Source organism: Anolis carolinensis, chromosome 4, assembly GCF_035594765.1.
Source record: "Anolis carolinensis isolate JA03-04 chromosome 4, rAnoCar3.1.pri, whole genome shotgun sequence".
Lineage (NCBI taxonomy): Eukaryota > Metazoa > Chordata > Lepidosauria > Squamata > Dactyloidae > Anolis > Anolis carolinensis.
This window is the reverse complement of record NC_085844.1, coordinates 173,824,887-173,837,654: the sequence shown is the minus strand read 5'-3', so window position 1 is coordinate 173,837,654 and position 12,768 is coordinate 173,824,887. Positions and strand designations below refer to the sequence as shown.

The 12,768-nt window shown below is 37.6% G+C and overlaps 1 protein-coding gene across 17 annotated transcripts in view; it reads right to left on the bottom strand.

Annotated features, from left to right (window-relative positions):
• The window catches only part of dab1 (DAB adaptor protein 1), an 861,244-nt gene that overhangs the window by 11,527 nt on the left and 836,949 nt on the right, over positions 1 to 12,768 (bottom strand). For 15 of the 17 annotated variants that reach the window (XM_062979599.1, XM_062979591.1, XM_062979587.1 and 12 more), the window contains 5 exons: positions 11,792 to 11,854; positions 11,080 to 11,188; positions 7,938 to 8,486; positions 6,408 to 6,535; positions 4,687 to 4,785 (listed from right to left, as the gene is read on the bottom strand). In XM_062979599.1, coding sequence (XP_062835669.1) covers positions 4,702 to 4,785; positions 6,408 to 6,535; positions 7,938 to 8,486; positions 11,080 to 11,188; positions 11,792 to 11,854 — 933 coding nt within the window. In that variant the 3' untranslated portion in view covers positions 4,687 to 4,701. The remainder of the gene's footprint in view (positions 1 to 4,686; positions 4,786 to 6,407; positions 6,536 to 7,937; positions 8,487 to 11,079; positions 11,189 to 11,791; positions 11,855 to 12,768) is intronic. The other 2 variants (XM_062979600.1, XM_062979592.1) reach the window with 2 other exon arrangements.

Genomic DNA, 12,768 nt, shown 5'->3' with positions numbered 1-12,768 from the left:
AGTAAAGGATGCTAAGAAGAAAAAACACTAGTATTATGGTCAGAAAAGACCCTTTATAAGTTAATAATTAAGAACTGCAAAAATAAAGATTTTCAGATTAATTTAGAAAATCAGCATTAAGAGATACAGGAAATTGCACCTCAACACATGTCTTTGGCCTAACATTTCAGTGCTTATGTGATGAATGAATGATTTTAATCTTTTCTAGAGGTGTCTATTTATTGTAAAATTGTAGGAGAGGAAAACCATTTGGACCAGCTTGTTTGCAGTTTTGTGAAGGGGCTGATATAAACAACATACTGGACATTCTTTTAAAAGATATGTTTAGAAAATTCATGGGTTAATTGAATTGTATGTGCAGAAATAAATGATTATTTTGTCATTCAGAAGCAATACCTTTCTTTCCTCCTCAAAGCTCATTTCGAAGTATGGCTAGGATCTACTATGACTAAGGAATTTCTCAAAATGTTCCTCCACCCTAAAGCTTTTAGAAAAGCATCAGCCTGAAAAATATTACAAATACCTCTTATTCAGCTTGACTTTCAAATTAAATAGCGTATCTACTTTACTCTTCCTCCTTCCCCTAGTAAATGCTACCATTTTGTACTTACTTTCCAAAATATATGTATTACCAGACACCTTAGGTATCGCCCCCCCCCCCCCCCCCGAATGCATCCATCATCTGTTAACCTGAACATATATCTATCTTTTGGGCAGCAGAAACACAAAGACAGTGTTATGGCCAGAATTTTTCTTGCTGATGTATGGGAGTAGGCCATAAAAGATGTATTATGAACTTAAAGTTGCAATTCTCCCAAGGTTTCTTTGACCTCTCTACTCTTATGCAGATTTTTTTAGCAGAGTGTTTTCCTTCTGGGTGGCTGAACAGAAACTAGAATCTCAGTTGATGCATTTCAGAAAATAAGTCTTCTGCTCCTTGCTCATCCAACCAGAAGGAAAACCTGGCACTGAGACTGCTACTGAAAAAGAAGGTCAAGAAATCCCAAGGGAACTGCACCTCAGTATAGACTGTAATGTATCTTTTATATTGCATGTTTCTATGTAGACCAGATTCAGCTGGGGAGGTAGTGAAAGAGCCATCTTATTATTTACTGGTTAATTAACTTGCCTCATGCATTCATTTGATTTTTTAAATAGATAATTGCTTTTACGACAGGATCAAAAAAGTGTAGGCCTGGCATCACTTGTAGCCCATCAAGGTTGCTTTTGTGGTCCTTGACTCCTTCGGACTCTCCAGACCATCCCTTTTCTGACAAAAAATGGGGCTGGGGGAGAGAGAGAGGGTGGTGTTGGTGGATTGAAATGTCTCTTCAGGAACTTTCAGGAATTAAAATTTCAAATAAGTTGCATTCCTTTTTCTGGATTGCTTTTTAAAATCCAGCTTTCAAAATCAGAAGTGGATTTCTGGCAACTTCCAATTCTTTTGGTTTGGTTCTGATCTGTTTAGTTCTTTGTTTTGTTATGTTTGCTTTCTGGAAAGTCTCTGGAGGCAGAAGAGTTTAGACTCGCCATAGTTGTCCTTCCCTACCGAGAGACAAACTCCTAACTACTTTCTTTGAGTAGTCCTTTGACATAACTGGTTCATTCTTATTCCCTTCATGATGCATCAGGCAACACTTTATAAACAAATCCTTACAGTGAGTTGTTGAACTTTTGGATCTGCATATCACTATTTTTAGAAGCACTTGACAAATTGGTAACAGGACTGACACTTGGTGGAGTTGTTTGTATTTGCAGTGTATGTTGGGTAGACTCTTTTGTCTGTCAGTTCTTCTCAGAAAGAAAGTTTAATCCTACAGGAGGCAGCCTTTAGGCAGTCAAAATGTGATACCATTAAAGCCCAAAATTTTGTACTATTGGAAATCAGCCTGTTGGTCATCTTGATCAGCTTGAAGAAACACTACTGAAGCATCTCTCTTACTGGCAAAATATTTCTATCACTTAATGGATAAGGAAATAAAACACAGTATCCTTTTGAGGAAAAGTTGCTTTTTTCAGCACTTGTACTAATACCACCATAGCAAGATGATGCAACTGTTATTATTTTTTTGCAGCTTTTATTTCTTTGGGTTTTGCAGTTCTACATTCTGAACAGAATGCTGCCTAGAAATATCTACACAGATTTGTTTTAATGGCTAGCATTTTTGTACGTTTTAAGACAGTTCTTCCAACTTCTGGTTTATAAACCAAAGCAAGGCAACAATTTCACTTATCAGTAGATTGCAGATTTGACTACTAAGAGAGTAGCTGTCATTTTCTTAAAGGTTAGTTGAGAAATCCAAGTCTGAAAGCTTAAATTTAAGATTGCAAGTAGATCAGAAGAGGAACACAGCCTGGGATATGGAATCTAATATGAACCCCCGATTTTCAAATACAAAGACTTGAAGATACTACAGAAAAGAGGTACTAACAAAGAATGTAAAATGACATTAAAGAATATCATGTGGGAATGTCTACTTGAATAGTGATGGAATAAACAAGATCATTGTAAGCACATGTACATCAAAGATAATGAAAGGAATAGATAACTTCTAAATCCTTCATTTTGTATCAGAGAATACTGTGTTTATACCTAGCTCATTCCCTTTGCAATTCTAAAATAAAAAAAACCATTCAATTGAAAGAACATGCTTATCAGTAAAGCGAGACTAAAGATACTGAGACATCAAGTCAAAATGTGAACCACTGCTTAGAGAATTCTTTGGGGAGGATGAACATGAAGCATTTCCCCTAGAAGTGATATTGTAGTATCAAATAATAAGAACACATATATCCAATGATGCTTCCTTCAAACATATTGTTCTTTAACTATAATGTTTTAGGTTGTGCCAAAACATAAAATAATCTGGAAAAGAGGATAAATGGTCACCCTTTTTAAATGATTTCATGATGCGGGTAAAAGCTGATTAAATTCAGCCTGCTCTTTCCATGACATTTTGGTACTGAATGCTCCCAACTTTCCAGATTAGCTTTTTCAGGTGGCACAGGAGGGAGGGAGGGAGGCCAGAAGGAAGTAAAACCACTTTCCCCACTCTCCTCACTGGATGCATTCCCTGAGAGCTGCTCCATTCATGAGAACACTGGATGTGAACAGAGTCAATAGCAAAAGTGAAGACGCTTATATGAAACAAAAATATAAAACAATAATAATAAAGATTATTACTTTATCTCCAAACAAAGGGAAATACAGGGCAGGTTAAAAAGAAGTTGGTTATTTGGGGCCCTAGTGGGCATGCTTGTTCCAGAAATTCATCTTGGCTAATTAAAGTAGAATATTCAGAATTGCTACCATTAACAAAGTTCAAATGAGAAAAACTAATAATTCTATGCAAGTTTCAGAATCGAGTGAGAAATCAAAACAAAATATGCTTTCCTCGTGACATTCTTTTACTAGGATTACTATGTCATGATGTCTGACCAGGAAAATAAGATATCTGGATTAGCGTTAATTGCAATATGTCGGTAGAGTACTAGCAAACCACATGTTACTGACATTGGGATCAGGAAGGAGAAGTAGAAGCTTGTAGGCTTTTCAACCTTCATGTCTACCTAAAGATAGGGGAAAGGTGATTGGCTGATGGTGTTGGTATTGGATAAGCAAACCAAGTGGGGCTGCATGAAATTGAGTGCTGGCAGTACTTTCAAGTGGGGAAAGAAGGGGTTTGGAAGCCCATGTGAAAGGTTTAATGGGAAGGGACAGCTAGTGCATTCAGATATTCAGTGTTGGTGGAACACATTACCAAAGAGTGTACATTCTTTAATGTTTAGAAGCCAGTGTGCATTATGCACAAAAAATAAATTCACAACTTATATACATTTGCTTTAAATGTTCCATACACAGAAAGAAGAGCAATAAATCACTTAGTGCTCAAGCTATTTTAAATAACAGCATACGGTAACAAAGGAAACATTTTTCATATAGGGATGGCACTGGAACACATTGAGATGAGATGAGAATACGCAACAGTCACAAGCACTGTAACACCACTGTCGTTCCAACAAGACACATATGCCAGAATAAAAATAGCCAGAAACCTTCAGGAAAAAACCATCAACACCCACAACATGCAGCGTGCACAGTTAATGATTAAAGCAATTGTGTCATTTTATATTTTGTCATGATATATATGCAAACATATATAATGAGAAAGAGGAATGTGGTGTCTGAAGTAACAATCCACATGTGAATACTGTCATTCAATACTTTTTATTTTGACCTTCAGGTAATAGGTTTTTCAATTGACCACTGATGTAGGTACAGAGTGGGAAGGTACATCTTAATTGGAGGATGATACTTAATTATTTTAGAAAATATCAATTTCATTTCAGCCCAGAATTGCCTGCCACATCATAAATCATATCATAAATACACGGAATGCTTGAAACTAAAATACTACTTAGGAATATCAGAAGTTGTGGAATGGCAGTAACATATTTTCAGTTTTTCTGATGAATATGATGATCTCCAATTGCACGGTATATTCACAGTCTTTAGTATTGCATTGTTATTTCAAAACAGGCCTCTATTTTGACAACACAAACAATGTGAAATAGTGAAGTGAGAACATGAAGTATTACATATATAGAGCATCCATGTAAATGAAGGCAGGCAATGGTGAAAGTGAACAGCTCAAAATTGAGACAGAGAAAAGGACAGATACCTACCCCAACCTGCGCTATCTAGCTATCGCCCTGTGGACTTACAGTATCACCAATGGGCTCACCAAATGGATCACTGTTGGATGAGGCCTGAGATCCATCAGGCTAGAATACAAGAACATAACACCTTTTTTTTCTCAACAACAAGGAAAACAAAATCTGATGTTATTTTCAAACGATGGCTGCATTTCATCATGAATGTGTACAATAAAAATTTAAAGCTGGATTAAATATTTCCCTTGGAGTTTTGTGGTGCCATTTCTACTCCATCAATGTGTGTGTGCATGTCTGTGTGGAGTGTGTTTGTACTAACTTGGAACAGCCACTGTTTTCCACTGGATATGACATCATGGTAAATTAGAGTCCAAGAATGAAGCAAGGAAGTGGTTTCAATGTTTGTTGGATTGGATAAAAGAAAATAAAACACTTGACCTTCTTCCTATTAAAGTGTAAAGCTGCTCATCCAATCATTAGAATTCACTCCCCCAAGATTCATCCAATACTTGGATTGGTGTTGTCTTATGAAATGCAAAAGTGCTTGTTTAGCAATCTGAAAATAATTACAAAGCCATAAATGGAGCAGAGCAATGGCTAACTTGCATAGGGTAGGAAACTGGCATGTGATCACAGAAGCAATCACTGAAGTTTGTGATGCATTGTCACAGACAGCTATAGCTTCACAACTGGCTGTGATGGTGTGTGAGGTTGTAGCAATGTGAATGACACCCATTAATTACTTCTTACAACAGCAAGCACATATTGTAGTGACAAACTTGGAACTGACCAGTTGCATAATCATGAGTGAAGTCATGCTTTTGTTGCTTCTTTGCATGTGGGATAGGCCCAGAACCATGCTACAGTTACAGTGTTCATGACTTCTGCTTTTAAACATATCAGTGACCTACACAGCTAAATTTCTTCATATTGTTACCCAAACTGAAAATCGTCTACTACGACACTGTGTTGTTGCTTTTGACACTGCCTTCCACTTAGTTTTATTTTCAGGTGTCAGCATTTTCCTGTTCTTTGAAATCTACAGTATTTTATAGGAGATGTTCCCAAATCCTGTTTTAGAGAAACATAGTTGTAGTAGGAAGTTGTGTTCATAGATGGACCAAGAGGAAGTGAAACATTCAGAAAATTTTTATAAGCTTATATGTAAACAAAAATATTTCATTGGTGTGGGCTGCCTTCCATTTTAACTTGCATACCTTTGCTTCTGTATCTACAAATGATTCCAGCATATTGACACACACAGGAAAACTGTAGGACTGAGGTTAAGGAGAAATAAACACTGTGTCCTCTAGCATTGATATTAATTATGCAGTCAGGAAAAAAGGAGAATAATTTCAGCCTGGGGAGGATTATGCTACCTTCCATTTGGTGAAATGTTGCCAAGTCCAGAAAAAATGGCACTGAAGGAGAAAATGAGAGGACATATAATTTTATCTCTTAAGTCATTTTCTGGAGATGGTTTTCTCTAATGTATAGACACTTTTCAGAACTGTGCTTTGCAAGACAGAGAGCTGTTGCATAATTTAAACAATTTCCCTGAATAAAACTCTGGCTCTGTCCACTTGTTTTGACTGTGCCTATTCAACTTAAGGACCCTTCTACAGAAAAAGCTTTAGTAGCTGTGCATGCATTTCATAACTTGCTTCTGTGAAGTGTATTGCCGCAATTAGCCAGGTAGCTATTTGTGGATGATTTAAAATTGCGCCCCTTACCGCTTCCTGTCCTTCACTTTTGCTTGGACTTTCAAAGCCCTCTTCAAAGATGTCATCTGCAGCAGGATCACTGGTATGAGATGCTGAGGATTTGGACGGAGAACTTTGTCTAGGAGCAGGAGTTGGAGCTAAAGAAAAACAACATTAAGAAGTTAGATTTAGTAGACATTGTTGTTATTCTTAGAAGCCTTCCAGTTGGCTCCAATATATGGGTTTTCATGTCAAGATTTATTGAGTGGAGGTTGGCCACCCTTTCTTCTGAGGGAAAGAGAATGTAACTTGCCAAAGGCCATCCATTGAGCTTCCATGGCTGAATGGGAACATGAAGCATGGTCTTCTAGAATCCTAGGCCAAACTTCGAATTCTACACCATGTGGGCTCTTGGGTAAATTACCGAATCCTAAATATCATATGAGTACTTGATGAAATGTTGTGGGAGCAATCTGTCTAGTGTGCAGTATAAGTGTGTGAAGAATAAAAAAGAGATTTAATGCCATGTGGATCCGACAAGCTGGTCTCTAGAGAAAGCCTTCTGCTTAACATAATGTCTAGAATCACTCAGTTTGATGGTGTGATGACATTTAAAATGTAGTAAGCTTTTAATTCTATTTTGTCTTTTGCAAATTCAGGAACCACTTGCCATTTTGTATGACAAGTACATCAACAAAGCATGTCCCGTGTTAGCTTTATTTTTAATTAATGCTGCAGTACTCATTCATTTTTTTTTTGGAACAAAATTAATTCTAATAATATATATTAATATAGTCTTGAGAGTATTGTACAGTTTGAAGATAACTACATTTTAAAAATTCCTCAGGCCCATTGGAGCCATTTTCACTGCTTATCGTGTGAAAGAACCCACGTAAAAACAAAACAAAACAGTAGAAGTATATTAACATTTGAAAAACCAAATGATGCAAACACCTAAAATACAGACATTAAAATTAAATCAAAAGTTGCATCATTATGGTGATGACCAATAAGATAATCTGCTTAGATTCAATCCCAGCCCCACCCCTATGTAATATATTCAACTCTGGAAAATGCTGTTCCCTTGAGTGGAAATTCTCTCATCAGCAGCTCTTAATTTAGGGATGATTCAGACAAAATGTTTTTGCAACAATGTAATCACAATGATAAGTAAGGCTGATAATTATTATTTCAGAATTTGTAAGTCATCAGAGCACTTGACATACTTTCCATTGAAAAGCAATTCTGCTTTCCCCAAGTCATGAGGACACTAATTGAATGCCTTTAGGGGCCCAGAAATCGATTCATGCAAACCAGTTTCAAGCCTTTTTAGGATGACATTATGCTGTTTTTAAAAATCTAGATTCATTGAAGTAATGTTTACAATGAATTACAACTTCCTCAAACTTGATGCAGTTATCTTTAATTTTAAGTTTCCACAACTTCAAAGACACCCAATGTATTTACTTTTTAATTATACACATGGACACTTTGAATGGCTTCATCTTAGAAAAAGGAGACATTTTGCTGGAGGTTGCAGGAGAAAATTGGGGTACTTACGTGAGTTCGTTGATGGTGTTGTAGAAGTCACAGGAGTCAAATTTAACTGAGAGATGTCAAAGTCATCACAATCATCTGCTTCCTGTGCCATCCCAACTTTGTTAAAGTAACTGGAGAAGGCCTCTGAGGTACAACTGAGGGAAGGCTGATCTGGTTTTCGTGATGGCACTGGTGGAGGCTGAGCCATCTGGAAATCTTTAAACATTTCATTTCCTGCTTGCTGCCTAGGCCTATCTGTTTGTGGACTTGATCTGGTGGAATCACTTGTAGGTGGAACAGTAGCAATGGGAGCAACGGTACCTTGAAACATGGCTGCTTGTAAAGGCAAAACAGTTTGTGTTGGCATGAAGGCAGCAGGCTGAAACTGACCAGCTACAGATGGCCATGGTTGCTGGGTGGGAGAAAATATCCCAGGCTGTCCCCATGCAATTGACTGTCCTCCCTGCATCACCTGAGCAATTGGAGGCTGAGCACCCATGGCCAGTTGTTGTTGAACAAGTGGTTGTTGTCCCCAGAAGGAGGGCAGGACAGCTCCCATTGCAACATAACCTTCAGGGGAAAGAGAGTGGGGACAATTTCAGAACAGGAATAGCAAAAACAGGGCAGCCAAGGAAGAAAAATTGATCAGATACACAAATGTGGAACCATATGGCTTGTTAGTGGATTCTTTTGTTCCATTGAAAATCTGCTGTAATGGTTCCCTTTAAAATATTGTTTATGGCAAAAAAATAGAGACACAGGGCAGGTTGAGACATTACTGGACTTTACACAAAACGATATCTTCTTTACAAGACTGCTCTCCAGTAAATAGTAAGGAGATATTGTTCCTAATTATGTTTTCTCTGTTCCATCCCCTTGAACTGAATTCCTTTGTTTCATAGTATTTTGTATGCTCACTCACTCACCCAGCCTGGCACAGACCAGTAGTTACTTGTGTGTTGCTCTCAGTATTTTTAGCTTGACGAGCAGCTGTGGAAGGTTCCAAAGATAGCTTTATTCTTGCATTTTCAGCAAGCTAGTTAACAAAGGGCATTGCTTTGAACTAGGCTAAGCATCACACATTGTACCACATCTAAAACATTTCCTTCCAAATTGTTTTTAACCTATCTGTCATCTAATGTGCAACCTTAAAAAAATTATTCCGTCAGTCCAAAGGGTAATGCTGTCATTGAAAGGACTGTCTTTTCCCTGCAGTTCTTTTCTGATTTATACCAGAGACTAGTTCTTTACTCTTTCTATTCCAGTAGCTACAGCAATCATACAATAGCAGAAAAGATTTCCCTCTATGGAAAGATGACAACAAAATATCCAAGACTTACAATAACCGTCAAGAAGCTGTGCAACTATATAGAAGGTATAGGCTGAAATATTTTTCATATGCTTCAAGGTGTTTTTTGGCATACACATTTTAAGGTCTAGTGCAATATTTTAAATGCCAGCACATTACAGTAAAGATTGCAAATTGGTCTGGAGACTAAATATTCCCACCACCCCCATCTATGTACATTGATCAGTAGAAAAGATGCTTAGCAAATGTTAATGGAGGAAAAAAGCAAGGAACTCATCGCTCTGAGATATCTTGAAGATGAAGGCTAACATCTTCAGTGCAGTAAGGGATAGTTAGAGCTGTGTTTGAGGTCTGTGCAGCACATCCAGTTAAAACCATGAGACAAATGCACAGATGCGATGTGAACAGAACACTTCAATATAGCAAAAAAGAAGAAATGGGAAGGGAGTGATGAGGTCTCAGGCTAAGGAAGCCTGTTCAAAAGTATGATGAATTTGAACTAATTATCCAATACCTCGGCCAACAGAGACTGCACGGCTGAGAAGGAACATGATAACAAACCATTAAGAGTATGTACTCCCCAAACTGGTTTTTTACTCATGATTGCAGGTGATAGCTCTATTATCTCTCTTTTTTGTTTGTTTCCCACCCAGTACGACTAGATTTATGGACATTTCTGAATAAGATGTAGTAGCCGTGTGTTCACTTTCAGTGAAGATAATATTGTTTTAGTGAAGGACACATTCTGAAGAAAATACATATTTTGTTTTTTCTAAAAGGTTTTCTGAAAACATGGCCAAAAGATTCATTAGCTTGCAAAAACATTTTGTATGAAGCCCACATTTTAGTATTTTATATTCACAGTGCTTTTTGTTTTCCGCTTTTTGTTGTTGATGACGATCAGGTACATTTTAAGATGACCCTCCCTCCACCCATTTCTGTTTAAACAGCTCCACTGGCTGCCATTAAGTTTGTGGTCCCAATTCAAGGTGCAGATGCTTACCTATAAAGCCCTAAATGGTTCGGGACCAGGCTATCTTCGTGACCGCATCTTTCTCTACGAACCTGTACGATCTCTAAGATCTTCTGAGGAGGCTCTTCTCTCGCTTCCTCCCCCTTTGCAAATGCGGTTGGTGGGGACGCGGGAGAGGGCCTTCTCTGTGGTGGCTCCCCGGCTCTGGAATTCCCTCCCCAGCGAGATTAGGTTAGCACCGACCCTCGCTGTCTTTCGGAAGCAGTTAAAAACATGGATGTTCTGTCGTGCATTCAATTAGACAATTCCGTTATATCCTGGCCCTTAGCCACATCGAAATTTGCCTTGTCACATTATAGTTTGATTCCATCCCATATTTATCTTCTCTACCTGCTTTGTCTATTTGATGTATGCTCTATTTTGATATAGACACTCTTTTTATCAGTTGATTGTTTGCCCATTTATGTCCATATTGGATCTTTTAATGCTGTGGATGATTGTTTATGGTTCCTGCTCTCAATTACGTTTTTAAAACTATGACCTGTTTAATTTGTTTTTAAATATGATGCTTGTTGTTTTAACTGTTTGATTTTATGATGTTATGTGATTTATATTGGGCTTGTCCCGTGTGAGCTGCTCCGAGTCCCTGTTGGGGAGATGGAGGCGGCATACAAAAACAAAGTTGTTGTTGTTGTTGTTGTTGTTATTATTATTCATATCTGAACTTGCACTTGGCAACTAATATTCCAAATGGAGTCAAGTTTGTTCTCCATATCTGATGTACAACACTAGAAGTAAAACACATAGTTCTCATTCGAATCAAATAAGCTCAGACTGGGCATGTATGTTCTTTGTTACACAGTTTGATATGAATAACTTACCTGAGGGTACAGCAGCAGTGCTGTAAGGTACAGAACTAAATACTTCTGCACCAGCAGGAAGTGGCTGGGATGAAGATGGGATAAAGGCATCACCTGGAGTTGCAGGGGTCTGTAAAACAAGAAAAAATAGAATGCACTCATATTAGTGGAATCACGGTTTATGCTTTTGCTGCCAAGAACTGGCACCACATCCTTTTTCCTAATTAAAATAGTTAGCATGAACAAGAGAGAGAAAAGCATGGGGTGGATGATGGGTGGTATAATAAGAGAGAAGATGTAGATGTGAAGAAGCAGCAGGAGAAAGCAGCAGCAGTTCAGGAAAGGATGAGCAAATTGTATGAGAAAAACTTCACATATATTTGACATGTATTCTGTGAATTGAAAGGGCTCTTTTCCAATTCCTCAGATATATGCAAATTCTTCCAGCACCTGTTTCTTCATAAAGGTCTAAGGTTGTGTGGTTTTAATAGCTTCACAGGGGATCAGTGTAAGTAATTAGTGCTGAAAAGTAGTAAGGTAATGAGTTATCTTACACAGGGAAACAGTCAAACTGGGTAATATGATTGCAAAGCTTTATGAAAGTCTTTCAACGTCAGTATGGGGTATTGTTCCTCATGAATATCTACATGCCTTAAATCACTACATGGTGAGCTGGAAGGAGCATGGGAGAAAGAGACAGGACATTACAGGGGGACATTACACCAGTACTTACAGGGGGAGAGGTTACATCAGGAGGAGTGGACATGTCCCCAAACAGCTCTAGCTGGGGAACAGCCTGTAAAGGATTTTAAAAAGAACAAGTTAAGCATATATCCCCTTTCATTCATTCAGCAGTAGTGAAAATGGTTAGGTTATAAAGACAAATATATTCGTTGCATTCAAATGTGAGTTATGCAGAGTCTGACTGCCAACTTTTGTGTATCTAGTCCATGAGACAAAATTAAGGAAAATTAGTTTAAGAATTTGTCATTTCTTTAATCTCAGCCAATATTTTTCCATTATAGTAACTGCAAGAAAAAGGAATTTTAAACAAAATTAATAAGTGTCCTTGGTATAGGAATATGGTAGCAAAAATTATGAGCCTCTTGAGATCCTTCTGTCTGAAAGCTAAATTGACCAAAGGGATAAAAGAACTTTTGCCCTCTAAAATTCTGTCCTAATGATGACTTTAAAAATGTTTCAAAGCATCCAGAACAACTCCCATATAGGTAATTATAGGAATATTGTTTTAAGTTTCAGCAATCTGAACTCCACTTAAGAGGACGATTATTCTTCCTGTTTCATTAAACTCAGACTCTTTGCAGTGAGGATAATAAGGTTACATATCAGTAAACCTTATTGGGGGGAGGCAATTCTACTTTTCTCAGCCTTTTTGTTGAATGCCACACTAACTTTGATTTTAATTTAATAGGCCTGATTCCATCCTATGGAATCCTGGGATTTGTAATTCAGGGGGAACTAGACTTTTCTTCGTTGAAGTTCTAAATAATTCCCCCTAAACAGCAAATCTCAAGATTCATAGGATGGATCCATGGAATTTAAAGTGGAAGCACAGAACGCAATATGAAAAAAATCCAGGTTTTTCTACATTCTAAGGAGCCTGAAAAACTGGTATCACTTGAAGGTCCTAAACTATATGTAGAAACACATGAACAATGAAATTAAAGAAAGGGAATAGAGAAATCTTTC